Source organism: Mauremys reevesii, linkage group 22 (assembly GCF_016161935.1).
Source record: "Mauremys reevesii isolate NIE-2019 linkage group 22, ASM1616193v1, whole genome shotgun sequence".
In the NCBI taxonomy this organism is placed as follows: domain Eukaryota; kingdom Metazoa; phylum Chordata; order Testudines; family Geoemydidae; genus Mauremys; species Mauremys reevesii.
Genome location: NC_052644.1, coordinates 3,966,121 through 3,987,080, shown reverse-complemented (window position 1 = coordinate 3,987,080; position 20,960 = coordinate 3,966,121). Strand labels below are relative to the sequence as shown.

General features: G+C 57.6%; 1 protein-coding gene across 1 annotated transcript; it reads right to left on the bottom strand.

Moving 5' to 3' along the window:
* Nucleotides 1-1,618: 1,618 nt before the first annotated feature.
* Nucleotides 1,619-14,519, bottom strand: LOC120388688 (cytoglobin-1-like). The gene is made up of 5 exons (XM_039510692.1): nucleotides 14,225-14,519; nucleotides 6,877-6,984; nucleotides 5,796-5,916; nucleotides 4,868-4,948; nucleotides 1,619-3,148 (listed from the first exon to the last, which is right to left on the bottom strand). The coding sequence occupies exons 1-5, from the start codon at nucleotides 14,455-14,457 to the stop codon at nucleotides 3,023-3,025; spliced, it is 669 nt and encodes a 222-aa protein (XP_039366626.1). The 5' UTR covers nucleotides 14,458-14,519; the 3' UTR covers nucleotides 1,619-3,022.
* Between the last annotated feature and the right edge of the window lie 6,441 nt (nucleotides 14,520-20,960).

Genomic DNA, 20,960 nt, shown 5'->3' with positions numbered 1-20,960 from the left:
CTTTTCCAGTGGCCAGTATCTCTCCCTTCTCCTACTCTGCTGTTCCCAGCTGGCCTGGGTCTATCACACAGGACAAAATCGGCCTTACGGTTTTCCATTGCTACCCATCGTTGGACTTTGGGGGCCTGCCGTGTGAACTGAGCAATGGTCACCTTCCTAGTGGGTTTCATGGCATTCTCCATTTCTGGGGTGAAAACTCTGCCAGGGGGAATTTGGAGTTTTGAGCTTTAGTTAATTCCTGCGGTTGTGGGGGGGTCATGGGGGCCGAAGGGCGTGTCTGCGTCGTGAGTGTCAATCTGATGGTGAAAATGCTTCTTTAGGATGGATACAGATTTCAACCTGGTTTATAGCCGCTTAGCTTAAATGTCTCAGGCTCCCTGTGTGCCCTGATGTCTCCGACCCTCAAAGGTATTTAGGCGCCTAACTTTCGCTGATTTCAATTAAAGTTAGGAAGCTAAATATCTGTGGATCTGGGCCTCGGTTTCCCCATCTGTATAATGGGGGATACCCACATTTCCTTCCCTCACACTAGGGCAGTGGTCCCCAACCTTTTTGTCTGGCGGGCGCCAGACGAAGGACCGTGGCGGCGGTCGAGCAGATGACGAAATGCTGCCGAATTTCGGCGGCGACGCCTCTCAATGATGTCGCTTGTCAGCAGCAAGTGGCATCATCAAGAGGCATCGCCGCCGAAATGCCACCAAATTTCGGCGGCATTTCAGCGGATGCTCGACCGACGGCCAGGACGCGGGTGCATTTAGATGCCCCCGCGGGCACCGCGTTGGGGACCCCTGCACTAGGGGCTGTGAGATACAGATGTTCAAGGCACTATGGGAGGGGCAGCGCCTGACACAGAGAAAGTCCCCAGCTGCTGCGGAACCATTCAGAGCCCGTTTCAATTCAAGCCACTGCATCGGTCGCCTTCTAAGCTCCCCTTAAAACTCCCCTTTGCCCCCAAGCCCACAAAAAACTTGACAGCAGTAGCGCCTGCCACAGTGGGGGGCCTGTTCCGTGACTGGGGTGCCAAAGTGTTACCGTAATACATGTAATAGCAATAAAAATGTACAGCACCTGGCACAAAGAGGGCGTGGTCCATGGCTAGGGCTCGTCGGTGCTACCGTAATAAAATTAATAAATAATCATTAAGGTGGGTTTGCGCCCATTTAACTAAGTTGGCTTTGAATTTTGGAGGTGGGGAGTTTAGTTAAATTGGTGCCTAGAACAGCCCCAGGGCTAAGTTCTCCATCGAGTCCTGCCGGGTAGGTTGCCAGGTCAATGTTTCTGCTGTAAAACCTTGCTGTGCTACCACCTCAAACTGAGAGGATGGAGCTCGGCTGTTCTCAGTGGTGGCAGAGGACAGAACAAGGAGCGATGGTCTCAAGTTGCAGTGGGGGAGGCCTAGGTTGGATATTAGGAAACACTATTTCACTAGGAGGGTGGTGAAGCACTGGGATGGGTTCCCTAGGGAGGTGATGGAATCTCCTTCCTTAGAGGTTTTTAAGGTCAGGCTTGACAAAGCCCTGGCTGGGATGATTTAGTTGGGGTTGGCCCTGCTTTGAGCAGGGGATTGGACTAGATACCTCCTGAGGTCCCTTCCAACCCTGATATTCTATGATTCTATTCTATGAATATCTATAATTTTCACTCCATGCATCTGAAGTGGGTTTTTAAACCCACAAAAGCTTATGCCCAAATAAATCTGTTTGTCTTTAAGGTGCCACCGGACTCCTCGTTATTGTTGCTCAGGGGCGTGGATTATTCAGCGACATAAGTTACACCGAAGTAAGTGCTAGTGTAGACGGGGCCTTAGTGTCTGGCTGTTCTGCATCGTAAACCCTGCGCCTGGGTCTCCTGAGTGGCCACCTGCCCTGTCAACCTGGGCTTACAATTGCTGGACCCGGGTCTCCCAGCCGTGCTCACGTGTCTGCGAGCTGCTGAGTTGGGGCTGCGGCTTAAGCTGCGTCCACCCTGCAAAAGGGCGGGGTTTGGACCCAAGTATAACTGAGATCAGGGTCACATGGGAGACCGTCCCTGCGCCAAACAGGCAAAGGCACAGTTATTGTACAGATTGGGGGGGACCCAGGCCTACAGAGATGAAGTAACTTGCCAAAGGTCACACAGGGAAGCTGTAGCAGAGGTGGGGAGTGACCCTTGATCTCCTGCATCCTCCGCCAGTGCTTTAACCACAGCGTAAGGCTATTTCCGTTCTATTGCCCCCTCTCTCCGAGGTCCACGTGATTTCACAGCCCTCCTCCAGCACCAGTTTTATAGCTGCACCCAGCACACGGTCATCAACCGGGTTTGAACCTGCCCAGATCGTCTCCTTGTCCTCCCACTCTGTCTGCCTCTACCTCATCTCGTGCCTAGCATGGGCCTCCACCACTCAAGCTAACAGAGTCGCTCCCGGAGCTTGCAGTGGTAGCAGACTGTTACCAGCGCTCAAGAAATAGTTGTTCTTCCCATTTGGCAGCTAGGGCGAACCGGGTTTAATTTCTCGGGGGGCTGGATCCATTGTAAAGAAGCCAAACAGGGAGAGGGCACCCACCCCAATTTCCCTTCCCTTCGCGAGTCACCTTTAACACTGCCGCTCTGCAAACTCGGGGGATGTTTAACCCCTTCCCGGCCGCTGCTAGATGGGCCCGGCTGATAACCAGTCCATATATTGAAATCAAGGCCCTCATGCCGGTGTCTAAAGCCGACTCCTGTTCTCAGCCTCTTTTCCCTTCCAGGAAGCTCTCCCTGAACTGCCTATGCCCAAAGTAGAAAGGTTCAGAGATAGTTTACTTGCCTCTACCGCCTGCGGCGACCCCCGGGGGGGAACCCCGGCTACACAGATGGGGCCTCTGACCAGCAGCAAAAATCCAGCCTCTGTGCTGGAATCACAGCTGGATTCAGCTGAATCAGCTGGAATCACAGCCTGTGAAAGTAACAAGCGAGGGCAGTTCCTTGTGCACAGGGGGAAGGAGAGGTCCTATGGGAATATCACAGCAAGCCAAGCCAACCGCTACGCCGCCTGCTCTCAGTCTTATATGCTGTTCAGGATGGATCCGGTCCCGGGTTTCCTCAAGGCAAGGGATTTGATGCTGCCCGATTTCTCCTCTTCCTCATAGTACCCCCGTTTCATCGTGGCCGTCAGATACTTGAACAGACTCTGCAAGGGGAGAGAGAACGCACAAGGGATGAAGCAGGCCTGGCCGGGCGGCTGGTTTGTGCATGGTCGCCCTAGGGCCAGGGAGGTGCCTTTTGCCCTCCCTGTGACAATCCACTTATATCTGGCTAAGTTAGAAGCCTGGGGAGGGGGGGAAATCTCAGTTTGCATGTGCTCAGTAGAGACTGGTTAGAGTTTGGCAACTAAATTCTCCAAAGATTCCGTCTGCACTGAGCATGCTCCAGCCCCCGACAGAGTAACTGAGCATGCTCCAGCCCCCTGCAGGGGCCGAGCAGAACAGTCCCTCTGCATGATCTGTTTCATAATACAACTCCCTTTGCACTCCCTGAATACACCTGCAGGGCCTAGCCGAGTCCCCAGTTAGAGCAGCGTGAGGGCTGCTCTAAGTCACATTCCATCCCCTATGGGCCCTGGGGGGCAGCGAATAGCCACAGCGCAGTGCGCTCCGGACACACCCCCGATCCGCCCCTCGTGGGCCCTGGAGAGGCCTGTATGGGGTGGATCATCAGTGGACCATTTCAATCCACATCAAGGCCCCTGGATGATAGAATCATAGAATCTCAGGGTTGGAAGGGACCTCAGGAGGTCATCTAGTCCAACCCCCTGCTCAAAGCAGGGCCAAACCCAAGTAAATCCTCCCAGCCAGGGCTTTGTCAAGCCTGACCTTAAAAACCTCTAAGGAAGGAGATTCCACTACCTCCCTAGGGAACCCATTCCAGTGCTTCACCACCCTACTAGTGAAAAAGTTTTTCCTAATGTCCAACCTAAACCTCCCCCTCTGCAACTTGAGACCATTACTCCTTGTTCTGTCATCTTCTACCACTGAGAACAGTCTAGATCCATCCTCTTTGGAACCCCCTTTCAGGTAGTTGAAAGCAGCTATCAAATCCCCCCTTATTCTTCTCTTCTGCAGACTAAACAATCCCAGTTCCCTCAGCCTCTCCTCATAAGTCATGTGCTCCAGCCACCTAATCATTTTTGTTGCCCTCCGCTGGACTCTCTCCAATTTATCCACATCCTTCTTGTAGTGTGGGGCCCAAAACTGGACACAGTACTCCAAATGAGGCCTCACCAGTGCTGAATAGAGGGGAATGATCACATCCCTCGATCTGCTGGAAATGCCCCTACTTATACAACCCAAAATGCCATTAGCCTTCTTGGCAACAAGGGCACACTGTTGACTCATATTCAGCTTTTCGTCCACAGTAACCCCTAGGTCCTTTTCTGCAGCACTGCTGCCCAGCCATTCGGTCCCTAGTCTGTAGCAGTGCATGGGATTCTTCCGTCCTAAGTGCAGGACTCTGCACTTGTCCTTGTTGAACCTCATCAGGTTTCTTTTGGCCCAATCCTCTAATTTGTCTAGGTCCCTCTGTATCCTATCCCTACCCTCCAGCATATCTACCACTCCTCCCAGTTTAGTGTCATCTGCAAACTTGCTAAGGGTGCAGACCACAATGCCAGAGGAGCCTGGGTGCTGCTGAGAACCAGGATCCAAACCCACTACTAGGCCAACCAGGAGGGCAAAAAAAACCCCGTAAGCCCCCAAGAGGCCTTGTCTAGTTCCCCTCTGGCTGCAGCTGATGGCGGGAGCCCCACACAAAGGGCTCGGGGCAGGATGAAGGGCTCCAGCCCACCCAGGGGTGGACGGGCCCTCTGCCAGCAGCAGCATGGGAGAGGGCCAACCGCGGAGCTGCTCCCTACCTGCCACGCCTCCTCCACCTCCGGCGTCCAGCGCTCCTTGAGGATGGGCTGCACCGTGCTGATGAACTGGATGCCCAAGTACTGGAAACAGAGAGCCGAGGCGGGGTCAGAGGGAGGCGCCAGCCCCAGCCTTTCCCTGCCCGGGCTACAGATGGACCTGCGGCAAATACAGACCGGTCCGGACGTGGCTGGGCACCGCCGTCCACACAGATTGCCGGTCCATACTGGCAAATTGCTGGGGGGATGGGGGAAGCGGTTCATACTGGGATGTGCTGGGAAAAGCGGTTTGCACTGGTGGATTGTGGGGAAATCGGTTCGCACCAGGGTATACTGGGATTGGGAAAATTGATTCGTCCTGGTGAACGGTGGAAAACGCCATTTGTACTGGAGCATGGCGGGGGGGAAAAAAGCAGTTTATACCAGTGCATGCTGGGGAAATCGGTTCGAACTGGTGATCTGTGGGGAAAAAGTGGTTTGTACTGGAGTATGCTGGGAAAAGCCGTTCGTCCTAGTGAATTGTGGGAAAAGCTGTTCATACTGGAGCATGCTGGGGAAAAAAGCCATTTGTACAAGTGCATGCTGGGGGAAAAGCATTTGTACCAGAGCATGCTGGGAAAAAAGATATTTCTACTCATGCATGCTAAGAAAAAAGCTGTTTGTACTAGTCCATGCTGGCAAAAAAAACTGTTTGTACCAGAGCATGCTGGGGAAAAAAGCAGTTTGTACCTGTGCATGCTGGGAAAATTGCTTTGTACTGGAATGTGCTGGGAAAATCGCTCCCATCCTGCCACTATGGTGCAATGCACTCTGGGATACCCTCCTGCACAGAGCCCCATTGGGTAAGCAGATCCCACAGGAGCTCCCCCCACTCCCCACAGAATGGGGAGGTCCGCCCCCTGCCCTGCTGCCGGGTCCCTGGGGCCCTCACCTCATAGTACTTGGGAGGGGCGTTGTATCTGTAGTGACTCCTGCCGAGCTCAAAGGCCAGCTGTTCCAGCTTGTCCTCTTGGTCCAGCCGGGCCACGCTTTTCTCAATGAAGGACATCACCCTGGGGTGGGGGAGAATCAAGTATTGGATTGGGGGCATGGCTGCATCGCTTCCCAGGGGTCAGAGCAGGATGCGGGAGATGTGCCATACGCTGCCAACATCCAGCCCTCTAGCCTGCCAAAGCTGGCTGCTTCAGAGGGGGAGCCCACCTTACGCCAGGCGAAATCCCTTCCTGACCCCCTCCAGCACCTACGCCCTGATGCATGAACATGAAGAACCCTCAGGCCTCTTGTCCGAGCCTTGGTAGCTGCCACTGGCTGCACAGTGAGTTGTGGGTGCTCAGCACCTTTGTAAAGCAAGCCCCTGGCACAGGTCTAGCTTTCCCAGCATCGACCTGGCTCAGTAATGTCCTTTGGCAGGGAGTTCCACAGGCTAACAAGGGCTGGTCTGAAGACGTCAGGGCCTTGTTCTTCAGACAGTAATAATATCCATCTAGCAAATTAACTGACCTCCCAACTCCCCCCAGTTCTGTTCCCAGCCCCTCCAAAGCTCCCCCTGGCTCCTCTCCAACCCCTCCAACTTTCTTCCCATGCCCTCCATCCCATACCACGGCTGGGCACCCCTTATGGGACTGACTCCAGCCCTGACTCTCCCTGTCTCAGACCACTCTCATTTCCATGGCTTGATTACTTTACCTTTCAAAACCGGGTCTGGTGGGAGAGCCCACCCTCGTTTTGGGGAGCAGCTCCCCTTCCCACATTAGCCAGCACAGGGAAGTGAGACACCGCTCTCCACCCAGATCCAGGAACAAACCCAGGAGTCCTGGTTCCCAGCCTCTCTGCGCTAACCATTAGACCCCACTGCCCTGACCTCTGAGATCCAGGAATAGAACCCAGGAGTCCTGGTTCCTGTCGCTCAGCCACTTGCATTAGCCTTGTGACTCAAGGGCCGCGCCCTCATGGACCCAGGAGCTCGGGCCTGGCGCAGTAGCGGGTTCCATAGCACCCCCACAGGGACCCACCTCAGGCCATGGGCTCGCAGCTCCTTGTTCATCTTGAGCTGCTCCAGGTCCTCGATGTCCCGGAAGAGGAAGAAGACGTCTTTGCACTCGGGGTGGGTCTCGAATAACCTGAGCGGGGGAGGGGAGACAGACTTAGGGGGATTGGGCACACGAACTAGCCATTTAACTGGGTCTTTTTGTACCACAGGGCAGCTGGGCGACGTGCATGGGCGCAACCCCTAGTGGTGGTGTCAAAATAACACTCTGCCACGTAGACTGCCCCTTCCCCCTCCACAGCACATTGCAAAGGTGGGAGCCGTGCACCTGCCTGCGCAGACGGGAAGTGACCTGACCTCGGAAGTGACCAGGAGAGAACCCAGGAATCCTGACTAAGTGCCCCTCTGTAACTGGCAGAGAAGCCCTCCCCTCCCAGAGCAGAACCCAGGAGTCCTGACTCCCAACCACCGCTGTAACCACTAGACCCCACTCCCCTCCCAGAGCCAGGAGTGGAACCCAGGAGTCCTGGCTCCTGGGCCCGGAACACTAAGCCCAAGCCCCCATTCCAGGGGCTCAGACCACACACCTTTTCACAGGGTTTGGTGAGATGCTGGAATTCCCTTTTATCATTCATCACCTGTATTACAGTCATGTCGAGAGGTGCCAAGCAAGACTGGGGCCTCACTGTGCCAGGCAGTGCCAAGACCTCAGTCACTGTGTGTCTGGGCAGCGCCCGGCCCGACGGGGCCCTGATCTCGGTCACTGTGTGTCTGGGCAGCGCCCGGCCCGACGGGGCCCTGATCTCGGTCACTGTGTGTCTGGGCAGCGCCCGGCCCGACGGGGCCCTGATCTCGGTCACTGTGTGTCTGGGCAGCGCCCGGCCCGACGGGGCCCTGATCTCGGTCACTGTGTGTCTGGGCAGCGCCCGGCCCGACGGGGCCCTGATCTCGGTCGCTGTGTGTCTGGGCAGCGCCCGGCCCGACGGGGCCCTGATCTCGGTCACTGTGTGTCTGGGCAGCGCCCGGCCCGACGGGGCCCTGATCTCGGTCACTGTGTGTCTGGGCAGCGCCCGGCGCGACGGGGCCCCAATCTCGGTCACTGTGTGTCTGGGCAGCGCCCGGCCCGACGGGGCCCTGATCTCGGTCACTGTGTGTCTGGGCAGCGCCCGGCCCGACGGGGCCCTGATCTCGGTCACTGTGTGTCTGGGCAGCGCCCGGCCCGACGGGACCCCAATCTCAGATGCAGTCTGTGGGTGCTACCGTAATCCACTAGCCCTAATGTAGACAGACTGGATAAGAAGCCTCCTGTCCGCTTGCGGGGACCTATTTTGCCGAGCCCCACAGAAACAAACGTACAGCTGGGCTGACGCTCCGAATGAACAGCTTTGGGGGATGCTCTGCAAGCAGCCGTGCTGAATACCGTGCTCTTGGGAGAGTGATTGTTCTGCCCAGGGGAGCTTTGGGGAGAGCCATCTGTCAGCACCTCGCCCCATGCGGCACGGAGGGGGAGGGAACCCGGTTCAGCGCTCCTTGTGCTCAGTGGAAGGCAGGCAGCGGTGCCACAGGCTGTGAGGCTTGTTGGCTTTTGCCGGCTAAGCAGAGTCTGGGCCGATCAGTATCGGAGAAATGTCAGGCTGGAAGGGACCTCAGGAGGTCGCCGGATCCAGCCCCCCTGCGCTGAGGCCGGACCAAGTAAATGAGGGCCAGCCCCAACCGGGGTTTGTCCATCCAGTTCTGAAAAACCTCCAGGGACGGGGACCCCACAACCTCCCTTGAGAGCCTGTTCCGGAGCTTCCCTCCCCTGGGAGTTAGAAAGTTTCTCCTAATATCTCACCTCAATCTCCCTCGCTGTGGATTAACCCACTATGTCTCGTCCTGCCTTCAGCGGACCTGGAGAACAGCTGATCCTCGTCCTCTTTATAACAGCCCTTAACATATCTTAGGACTGTTTCCAGATCCCCCCTCAGTCTTTTTTCTCCAGACTAAACAGGCCCTGGTTTTTTAACCTCTCCTCCTGGGGCAGGTTTGCTGAACCTTGGATCCTTTTTGTTGCTCTCCTCCGGCCTCGCTCCAATTTGCCCACGTCTCTCCTACAGCGCGGCGCCCAGAACTGGACCCCATCCTCCAGCTGAGGCCTGGCCCCAGCTGAGCCCCAGACTCACTCACTGAGCATCAGGACTCCTGGGTCCCCTCCCCAGCTGTGGCCCGGACTCCCTGTGAGCGTCAGGACTCCTGGGTCCCCTCCCCAGCTGTGGCCCGGACTCCCTGTGAGCGTCAGGACTCCTGGGTCCCCTCCCCAGCTGTGGCCCGGACTCCCTGTGAGCGTCAGGACTCCTGAGTCCCCTTCCCAGCTGTGGCCAGGACTCCCTGTGAGCGTCAGGACTCCTGGGTCCCCTCCCCAGCTGTGGCCCGGACTCCCTGTGAGCATCAGGACTCCTGGGTCCCCTCCCCAGCTGTGCCTCCGACTCGCTGTGTGACTGTGGGCAAGCTCTTTCACCGCTCTGTGCCTCAGTTTCCCCATCAGTAAAAGCAGGCTAGTGGTCACGTCCTGGGGTCTGTGAGATTTCCTCCCGCTGTGAAGTGCTTTGAGATGCCTGGATTTAAGGCCCCCTATGACATGCCCAGTCTAATGGTCTGTGATTATGCTCTGAGCAAATTCAGTGAAAGGGAATGACGGGTAATTCCTCGCCTGGGGCTAACTCCTCGGCCTCTGCGAGACGTGGCAAGGCCCTAAAATGGCAGAGAGGCGCTGGGCTATCGAACTCGGCTCTGCATGCTGCAAAAGCCCAGAGGGGGAAAATCCCCACTGGCTCGGAGCAGTAGAGGGGTTTATGACACATCGTTTGGCCGATTCAGTCCAGCGGTGGGCAGCACTGCCCCGACACACCAGCTGGTGGATCAAGGGCCTGCACTTTTGTTTATTTGCGAGAGCAGCCGAGCCTGACTAGGGCGGGGGCGGAGGGGAGGGGGACAACTTGGTGCTGGTTATTTATGAACCTTTATGCAAAGCAGCCCAACAAAAGAGAGGAGGAAAAGCTGCCCGGATTGAATAAAACTCCCCCCTCTCCCCCCGGCTTCCACCGGGATCCGCGGGGCTGCCCGCTGGGGAGGAAAGCTAATTGGAGCCCTGGCGCCTGGGGGTGCCACAGAAGTGGGTGATCCCCTGGGCCGTGCCCTTTCTGCAGGCCTGACCGTGCCATGGTTTATTGCTGGCAGTGCAAAGGGGCTGGCGGGGGTGGGATGCCGCGTTGGTGCAGAATCCGGTTGCTAAGACGGAGCGGAAGGCGGTTGTCATGTCAGAGGCTCCCGGTTCGTCGCACTGCAGAATCCCACCCCGGGGCGGCTGGTCCTTTAAGGAGGGGGGGGCAGCTGTGTCCTGTGCCAGCCTCAGCTCACCCCTCCAGGTGGAGGGGAGGGGGCGCTTGGGGGAAGAGCTGGGTCTGCCCTAGTTCAGGCAGTAGCTAGGACCAAGGAGGGTTAGACTGGGAATGCAGCCCTATGGGTGGAGAAGACCAGGGAAGGCTGGGGGGGAAACCCCCCAGCAGAAGGATGGAAGGAGACTGGCCTGAGATACCAAGGCCTGGGGCGTGAGACCTGCTGGGAGTAGAACAGAAATCAACGTGCCCCCCCTAGTGGACTGAGCAGCAGCCTGGGGCTAGGGAGACCTTTCCCCTGCCTCACGCCTCAGTTTCCCCATCTGTCAAATGCCACTGAGCTCTGCTGTAAAGTCCTTTGAGATCCTGCTGGATGGGGCGAGCTAGAGCGCGGAACCGGTGACTTAGAAAGAAACACACCTCAGGCCATGATGAAAAGGGGCTGAAATCCTTCCGCGGCTGAGCTCTTTGAGCCACTGGCCGGCGAGAGCAGAGGCCTGGGATGTCAGGGTTCATCAGCCGTGCGGTTATCAGGCAAACAACAAGCCTTTTACCCTATAACACAGGCATGCTGTGGGAAGGGCTCTCCCCTACAGTCCTGCCTGCCAGATGCACCCTGTCCTACTAGGGAATGCGGTCGAGCACAGGGCAACTGGCTTCTATTCCTGGCTTTGCCACTGATCTGTTGGGTGACTGGGGGCCAGTCATTTTCCATCTCCGTGCCTCAGTTTCCCCTCCCAACCTGTGGGTATTTAGATTGTGAGCTCTTTAGGGCAGGTACTATCTTTCACTGGATGTCTGGGCAGCGCCCAGCGCGACGGGGCCCTGATCTCAGTCGGGGTCTGCGCCGTGCAATTTGCATCCTTCTCCTAATGAATCTATAAGAGGCACGAGGCCAAAGTTAAGGGGTGCTGAGATCCAGCCCGCCAGCTCCAGTTCTAACTTCGTTTCCCAGCAGGCCCTAATGACCCTCATTTGGCAGCTGATGTGATCGGACAGGCTTGCCGTGTTCCCAATCAATTTGCTGTTTCCCCTATTGGATTAGCCAGGAGCCCTGCAGCCGGGTAATTGGAGTAATTGATGCCATATGGCACACAGGACGGACTCTGCTGCCATGGGAGAGGGACCGGAGCTCCCAGCGAAAGAGCCAAGGGGTGGGGGTTACAGATCACGCTGCCCGGGGAACGTTAAGCCCAGCTGGTGCCTTTTCTCCCTCCCTGGTGGAGGAACGTAGCCTGAAAGACGCCCGTTTCTCTGCCCCAACTCCTCTGGGCCTGCCTCTCCGTCACGCTCAGGGCTCTTTGCTCCTTTCTGGCAGCCCGAACGGCCCCTGAGAATCTCCCCAGGGTGGGGTACAGCTGCCTGGCTAGGGGCGTGGCCACAGCGCCCTGTGCTGTGGCTATTCTCTGTCCTCCAGGGAAATCAGCCAACATCCACGTCGCCAACTGTTGTGATTTCATCAGGAGCCTCCTGACCCCTGGGGTCTTTTCCCAAAGTCCCAGCTGCGGGAGGCAGGGGATTTCGGGAGTCCCTCGGCTCTCGTTTTAAACAGAAACGACGCTCGCTCCTCCCGGCGGCAGCGAAAAGCTGGGGAACGCCGCGATGGGGAACCCAGAATCTGTCCGCTCCTTTCAAATCTCGGGGGGAGCGGGGTTAAGCCACGCTGGTGATTTGGGGGGGGCTTGGCGCTGGCGAAGCTGCGACAACTCGCTGGCTCCAGGGGAAAGTGCCTGGGGTACCTTAACGGGCTGGCACTGGGGCACGTGGGCCGGGGTGGGCGCACGCCTCCGGGCCGCCCAGGCTGTGCCTGCTCTGTGGACGAGTGGCGGCTGGCAGGCCGCGGGTCAGACTTCCCCCGGGCTAAGTATCCAGCTGTCCTCTCTGACCTCCCCCCTCCAGTGCTTGATCCAGCCAAACAAAGCAGCAGCTCCTGGTCAGTGGCCACCTCACCGGCCCTAGGGACCCCAACGGGGTCTGATCTCTGGCCAGTTTCTCCACCTCAGCAAGAACTCGAACAAAGCCGTTTTCTCCCCCACCTCAGTCACTCGGACAATGCCAGATGCAGAGCAGATCCTGCTACCACCAGGTCAGAGAGACACAAGCGCTAAGCAAGAGCAGGTGTCAGCACCCCCCTCCCCCAGTACGACCAAATCACACTGCACTGTGGCTATTCTCTGCCCCCACAGGGCCAATAGGGGCGGATCGGGGCCATGGCCAGAGTGTGTGTGTGTGGGGGGGGACTAGGAGGCAGAACTCCTGGGTTCTCTCCCTAGCTCTGACAGAGGAGTGGAGTCTAGTGATTAGAGCAGGGGGGCTGGGTGTCAGAACTCCTGGGTTCTCCCCCAGCTCTGGGAGGGGAGTGGTGTCTAATGGTTAGAGCAATGGGGGGGAACTAGGAGGCAGGACTCCTGGTTTCTCTCCCCGCTCCGGGAGGGGAGTAGGGTCTAGTGGTTAGAGCCAAGGGGCCTGGGTGGCAGGACTCCTGGGTTCTTTCTGGGAGAGTAGTGGTTAGAGTAGCAGGGCTCAGCATAAGGATTTTTGGGGTTCTCATTCCATGTCTTATAAGGGTATTTGGTCTTGTGGCTGGAGCATTGGGGGTGGGGCCTGGGAGTCAGGACTCCTGGGTTCTGTTCTGAGCCCTGTCACTAACTTTGGGCAGTTCCCTCTCTGTGCCTCTGTTCCCCGCTTCTATTAGGAAGGCAATAAGGATACTGAGCCTTCCTTCGGGAAGGGCTTTGCGAGCACGGGATGAGAAGCCCCCCAGTAATCGCAAAGATTATTAATTCAGCAAGAGCCCTGCAAGTGGGCTGACTGACAAGTATTTGCTTCAGCGTATTACAATCGTAAACTGCTGCTGGCTACTTCTATCCAAGAGTCCAAAAGTGCTTTACAGACATGTATGAGTTCAGCACCACAAGCCAGTCGCCATACCTCTGGGGAAACTGAGGCAGGGAGTGGGGAGAATTGCCCAGGGTCACACGGTGAGTCAGTGTCGGAACTGAGAACGGACCCCAGGCATCCTGGTCTCTCCTGGGGTAACGCTCGACCCCACTCCCCTCCCAGAATTAAGTATAGAACCCAGGAGTCCTGGCACCCAGTTCCCCCTCTGCTGTAATCATTAGCCACTGTTCCTCCCAACCCCAAAGCTGGGAATAGGACCCAGGAGTCCTGGCTCCCAGCGCCCCCTCCCCTCTCTCCTCCCAGAGCTGGGGTAGAATCCAGGAGTCCTGGCTCCCAGCCCCCCTCCCCCAAACCACTAGACCCCACTCCCCTCCCAGAGCTGGGATAGAACCCAGGAGTCCTGGCTCCCAGCCCCCCTCCCCCAACCCACTAGACCCCACTCCCCTCCCAGAGCTGGGAACAGAACCCAGGAATCAAAACTGACAGCGCTTGTGTTCGAATGTAAACACTGGCGCAAGGCAGGAAACAATTTGGCGCTAAGAGTAAGACCCAAAGACTTGTGCCTGGGTTTCCTCCTTACAGATCAGTGGCTGAGCCCAAAGGCTGGCTTCAAACTGGCCCCACGGCTAGTGGAAACGGGCAGCGTTCCAGTGGAGTCAAGAGCCCAGATACGCAGCTGGTGTAAACAGGTACGGCCCCGCCGGCGTCAGAGCCCCCAGCTGGTGTGACTGGGCCAGCGCTCCACTGGAGTCAAAGGAGCGATGCCGACTGACACCAGTTGGGGGTCTGGGCCCGTGGGTCCTTAGTGCCCCCTTGAGCACCCGAGAGCTAGACCGGCCACCAGCTCCGAGCACACTTGCCTTTTGGGCTCTGCTTTGCTAGAAACATGGAACTTTTTAAAGCCAAGAAACTCCCATCGGCTTCTTACAAACCAAACCAATCGGGGGGTTTTCTTTGGTGGCAAAAACCGTCCGTCCCCAGCAATATCCCCGTGCACCCCAGGGCGAGCCAGCCTCCGGGACAGGCACCAGGGAGGGGATGACACTGATCGGGCGCCTGGCCCCGTGGCATCCACACCAAACCCGCAGCTTCGCTCACCTGATAAAGACAATGATGCCGACCCGAGCGATATTGTCGTGCAGGATCCGCCAGGACTCCTGGATCCGCTCCTTCTGCGCGTCCGCCAGCGGAAAGGGACCTGCCCCCGGCCCGTCGCCGCCGGGCTCCGGTCCCGCTTTCGACACCGCTAGGTTTTCCGATGACGGGCACTGCTTGGACTCCGCGATGGTCTTCCCCGGGGCGATCCCAGAACCCGACAGAGCGCACCCCATCCCGAGAGGGGAACAAAACCCACCCCCGGCAGAGCTGCAGGGGGTCGGGGGGCTGGACTCCTGGGCTCTATTCCTGGATCTTCCAAACCAGCTAGGCAGATAGAGAAACAACAAAGCAGTTAGAAACCTGCAGCTGGGCTGAATTTAAACCTTAGCACCTCCCCTGGGACAGAAGCCCCTGAGAGTTTACCCAAGGGCAGAGCTCGGAGCTCAAGGCACCAGGAACTAGCTAACGATCTAAAGGAAAACAGACCGTCCGCCTGAGGCACAGCTGGCGCAAATCAGCGCCTTCCAAGTTGGCTGAGTACCGGCGATTTACACCCCCCGGGGATCGGGCCCTGAAACTCCAAACGCTCCCAGCCAACGCCCCGATAACGGGGACCCCCAGTGCAGTCTCATCCGCCTACCCTGAGAGTCCCCCCCTCCCCGGGCGACCGGGAGGCTGCTGGCGATGCTGAAAGAGGCCGGCGGCGCACGCCTGTGTGTGTTTGACGCTCACGCGTGCAGGTGGATCGTATTTGTACAGAGCTGAACGGTCCGGCCGCTCCAGGGTCCTAGACAGTGCAGGCTCCGCCCTGATCTACACATAATGAATAGGAGCGTCAGGTCTCCTACTCAGCCCACGTGGTGGTGGTTGGGGGTGGGGGGTGGCTTTCAAAAGAGCTCCCCAGCCAAACGTTCGCCGTCCTGGGCCTGCAGCTGGTAACACGCTCTCAGGACCTGGCTTCTTTGTAGCTGCGTAGAAATAATCGCCGCATTCATAGAATCACAGGCCTGGAAGGGACCCCGAGAGGTCTCTTGTCCAATCCCCTGCACTCCTGGCAGGACTAAGTATTATCTAGACCAGGAGCGAGGCAGTGTCGGTGGCACCGAGCCTGGGACATTGCGCCCAGCTCTGGGGTGGAGGGAGGGGGCCGCATTTAAACATGCCTGTTGCAGAATTGGGGCAGGCGCAGAGAAGAGCCCCCAAAATGATTCAAGAGCGGGAGAAGATGCCCGCGGGGGAGAGAGAGATTTTACAGCGCTCCAGCTGGCTTATCACAAAGACGATCAAGAGGTGACCTGATGTTACAGCGTCTATGGCCCTGGTTCCTTGATCACAGCGTACACTGGGCGGACACCCCGGGCTTTAAAGGGTGCATGCGTTTAGCAGAGATCAACAGAACAAAAATCACCGGCTGGAAGCTGAAGCCGGACACATTCGGAGAGTTTTTTCACAGTCAGGGTGACTAAGCCTGGAAACAAACGGCCAGAGGAAGCGGGTGTCTCCAGATGCCTTGCTGCAAGACAGGCTGGATAGGCCTGTGCAAGTGGTCGGGGGAGCCGGGCCAAATTTAACAGCCTGGAGATCAGACTGATGATCTAATGGCCCCGGCTGGCCTTGGACTGGGCCAACCAGAGCCAGGTGAGGTGGGTAGGGCAGACACTTGTCCAGTAGGAACCAGGCCAAGGGCCATCAAACTTAGGCCATGCAGGCCCCTGGAGCTCCCAGCAAATGGACATGGTCTGGATCTTTGCTGGCGCATGGAATCCCTGTGCCTTGGGGTCAGATCAAGCTGGATGTTTATCCGGGAGGAGATCACCTGAGCTGGGTTTGCTGTACTGGAGGGAGGCGTCTTGAATTATTATTACGCTGCTGAGCATGCACTGTATTAAGGGGGCCCGATTCCCCAGCCTGGCACTTGGGGGCAGGTGGCTTTTGAGTTCTGCTTTGCGCTCCCTGTATTCCAGGTCTGGCGTGTGGTGAATGTTAGAGCAGCCTCAGGGTTGCTCTAATTCGAAAAAACACAGTGCAGGGCGCTCCAGCCAAGCCCCCACCTTTGACTCAAGCAGGGAGCCCTGACACCAGCTCCACCCTGGCCAGAGTAGATCCCCGGCACAGGGGGAATTGGGGGGGGGGGCTGCTTGTGTCCTCAGTGGGCCCTGAGGGTGTTGCCCACTGACTCCAGCAGGAGGGAGTTAATCAGTCCCACGGCTGCATCTGGTAGGTGTCAGAAGTGCCGTGACAACTGCCAACCTCCGGATCAGCAACAGATCCGTGACATCGCTTTTTGGGGGGAAGGGTGGGGGCGGGGGGAGAAAGTGCCAGGAAAAAAAACAGCAAAACAGAATGAGGCCCTGGGCATGTTGGTTAATTTCAACTGATGCTTCTTGAACAGTAAGAGTCAGCGTTAAATACATCAGGATGCATTCTGTGCCCGTTTACACCTGTCTGACTTGGAATCAGGATCCATACCTTGGGTTGGGAGGGGTCCAGTGGATGGCTGGGCCGCTCCCACAGTGCACTGTGGCTGGAGGGGACTGCTGGGGGCACAGGGGCTCGGGTGCATGAGTCTTGGGTACTTTGCATTGGTTCGGGCTCCTTCCCGCTGGCCTCATGTGCTCTGAATCCACTGCATTCTCCTGAGGTAGATCCATGCGGTCTTCCCCCCCGCCATAGCTTCTGACCGCCCCCCCCATACCCTGGGAGAGGGGTGTCCCCTTGCTGGTATGGCTCAGAGGCAGGGAGGGGGGAGGCTAGCCATTAACCTGCCCCTTCCTCCAGTGCAGAACTAGGTGCAAATAAGCAACTCCTTGCAAGTTCCATCTGCTAGAGTCACTCCCCGTGGGCCCTTCTCCACCCCTATCCTGCTGCCCAACTGCTGGGAAAATCTGCAGACACCCCCCTCTCTTTACTGGTGCCAGGGAACAGAGAATTCTGGTTGTTTTTTTTTAAAGGTCATAATAGCTGAGCGCTCCTAGGAAGTATTGTGTCTGTTTTACAGATGGGGAAACTGAGGCACAGCTGGAGGGGGGGGGAAACGGGATGGCGATGGGTGACTTATCCAAAGGTCACCCAGCAGCAGAGCCAGGAATAGAACCCAGGTATCCTGCCTCCTCCTCCTCCAGTGCCCTTGCACTGTACTGCACTGCCCCATTGTACAGCTGGGGAAACTGAGGCACAGAGCCTGGATAGTGACTTGCCCAAGGTCCAACGGGGTGCTGGGATTTGGACTCAGAGCTGCTGAAACCCAGAGTTTAACACCCCCCACCCCGGCAATTGCTAAGCCAATCTTACTACCCCCCACCCCCACCCCGCTCACTGCACTGCATTCTGGGATGCCTGCCCCAGAGTGGGACCCAGAAAAGGGCCTGGCAGGGTTGTCACAACCCTGCTAACAAGCAGGCTGCCGTCCCCTGGGGAGTCTTCCACCCGCCGGCCAGCCTCCCCCACGCCGGCTCAGGAGAATTCCAGCTCGGCCTGGATTTCTTCAAACTTATCTCCTGCCATCTGCGTCCGCTTCCCAAAGGTCAGTCTGCTCTCTGGCGCGCGGCCTGCCCGCCTTGCAGCCTTCTCCCCCCCACCCCGCCTCGCGGCGCACCAGCAGGCCACAGGCGTACGCGCTGGCGCCGGACCTGTAAGCCGCCTGGATCTTGGGGCGAGGGGGGGGTCACCCCAGATCTGGCCAAGGGCGTTTTTTTAAAAAACTCAACAGCCTGTTTTACGGGATCTTCCCCACCTCTCCCCCAATGCCATTAATTACATAAACCTGGTTCTAAAAAGTGGGCCTAACGGATTCGGTGCCAGAGACGAGGTGGGTGAGGGGAGACCTCCTTCTGTTGGGGACCACACCAAATTCTAGACCCTGCAGCCATAAGATCCCCCAGCAGGCTTTGAAGGCTGGGTTCTCAGAGTCCCATCCCCAGCTGCTCCTAGGGAGCTGGGGTGGAGGGGGTTAATACATGCTTTGCCAGCGGGCGATGTAGCTATTTGCCAGGCAGCCACAGAGCAGTGGGGATCAAGCGCCCGGAGCTCTGGAAGGGAAACGTCACACAATGGTTAGAGAGAGACTTATCCAAGCACATATAGGTGACAAAGCCCGTCTGAAAGGCAGAGCGGATTAGATCTGGGTCTGCCGGGCACCTGGGTTCTGTTCCCAGCACTGGGACGTCAGGTGAGTTATTTGTAAAATGGGAAAGTTTACGATCCAGAGCCGGGGATAGAACCCAGGTGTCCTGACTCTCAGGCCGCCCTGCTCCAACCACTAGACCCCGCTCCCTTTCCAGAGCCAGGGATAGAACCCAGGCGCCCCAACACCCAGAGTGCCCTGCTCCAACCACTAGACCCCGCTCCCTTTCCAGAGCCAGCGATAGAACCCAGGCGTCCTGACTCCCAGGCCGTCCTGTTCCAACCACTAGACCCCACTCCCTTTCCAGAGCCAGCGATAGAACCCAGGCGTCCTGACTCCCACACCACCCTGCTCCAACCACTCGACCCCCAACCTGCTGTAACCCCAAAGGCTGGGAGTAGAACCCAGGAGTCCGGGCTCCCTCATGCAGCTGCGCCATGGCTGGCCCCCGTTTGAACCCAGCTCCAAAGGAGAACACCCCCCCCCTCCGGCCCCCGCAGCAGCTGTGGGACACAACAGGGTGGGGGGATCTGGTGCAGGTGTGCAGGGGGGTCAGTTCTGTGCAGGGCTGTGGGTCCATTTCCAGCCCCCTCATGTCTCCGGCCCGTCTGAAGGCAAGAGGGAGAGTGACAGGCCGGGGTCACCCCGGGAGTCCCCCGCAAAGGCCACCGGCTGCAGCTGCGACCGCTCTGAGTTTGATCTGCCTGGTTGTGTCAGGGCTGTGAGCAGCTGGGGCAGGGGGGAGGGCTGTGTAGGGAGGGGGCAGAAAAGAGAGTGGGTTGTGAGGGGAGGGGGAGCAGGAGAGGGGAGGGGTGTGGGAAGGGAGAGAGGAGGATATAGGGGAGGAAGGGTTGTGTAGGAAGGGGCAGAAAAGGGAGTGGGTTGTGAGGGGAGGGGAGGGGAGGGTGTGGGGAAAGGAGAGGGCAGGATATGTATGGGGAGGAGGAAGGGCTGTGTAGGGAGTGGGCAGAAAAGGGAGTGGGTTGTGAGGGGAGGGGAGGAGAGGGAGAGGTGTGGGGAAGGGAGAGGGCAGGATATGTATGGGGGAGGGGAAGGGCTGTGTAGGGAGGGGGCAGAAAAGGGAGTGGGTTGGGAGGGGGAGCAGGAGAGGGGAGGGGTGTGGGGGCAGGGAGGATACATATGGGGCAGGGAGTGTGTGGAGACGGAGTGTTAGGGGGCAGAGAGAGCAGGGGGAGGGGGGAAACGAGAGGGCAGGGGGAGGCTGGGTGTATGGGGAGGTGGGATGATGGGGGGAGGGACTGATGGGGGAGGGGTGGATGTTCACTTAATGGGCCCCACTCCAGGTCCTCGTTGGGATGAGCTTTTTCTGAGTGCTCACAGAAGGTGGCCCCGGCCCCCGGCTCTGGGGTTCCTGGAGTCGCTGCGCAGGTTTGCCTGTGCTCTGTCATAATGAAGAGAGGACACTTGTGGGGGGACTGGGAATCAGGACTCCTGGGTTCTCTCCCTGGCTCTGGGAAGGGAGTGGGGTCTAGTGGTTAGAGCAAGGGTGTATCAGAACCAGGACGCCTGGGGTCTCTTTCTGGCTGCGGCAGGGAGAGTGGTCTAGTGGTTTGAGCCAGGAGCCAGAACTCCTGGGTTCTAATCCCACCGCTGGCACCAGCTCATTGTAGAGCAGCCACTTTCTCCTCAGTTTCCCCATCTGTGAAAGCTCAGCGAGTGCGATGTTACCAAGCTGTGCTGGGGACGGTTATTCCAATGAGGGCCTGCTAGAGAAAGAGAGAGTCCAGCGTCACTGAAAACATCACTGTTTATTAACTGACGGCAATTTTTTTTCTCTTCCAAAATTAACTTTAATACAAAAAAAGCAAAACAAAATAAAACCAGAAGTAAAAAGAACAAACACGTCCCAACTGTACGTACAATACAGGGGCCATAAACCAATCCACCAGACCGGTAACATAGCATCAGATCCTGACCAGCGCCAATGGATTTACAAGGCAAACTTCACGAGAAGCTGGAGGAACTAAACCCTGTGGCATTAATTTACAGGTGATTGTGACAGCATAAATAATGGACGAAGCTCTTTGAGAATAACAAACGCTCTGGCGAGCGTGGGTGTGAGCCGAGGCGGCTGCTGGCCCAGAGGAAAGTGTAAACATTCATTTTCGGTCACAAGTGGCTCGCCAACCATTTGGACGGAGACGATGTTACCGGAGGCCTGAACCTGGCGCCCGGTCCCCCCTGCTCTAACCACTGACTGGAAACCACACACTTCTTTCACAAAGTTAGGGGTAGAGCCTAAAAAACCTGCTCCTAGCCCCTCCCTCCGCTCTAACCACTAGACACCACTGCCCACCCAGAGCTTACAAAGAACCCAGGAGTCCTGGCTCCCAGCCTCCTGCTCTAACCACTAGACATAGCTACCTTGAGCTGGGAAAAGAACCCAGGCGTTCTGGCTCCAGCTGCTTTGCTCTCACCACTAGGCCACGCTCCGCTGGATTGGAGGTCATTGGGGAAATCTGAGGGATGGGCAAGGTTGTCAGGAGCAATCCATTAAAGCTTGAGTGGGGCTCAGAGGCCATGGTGATGGGCAGAGTAGGAGCGTATGAATACCTGGACAGCTTGGTCCCTGGAGCCCTCGTCCCTTCTCAA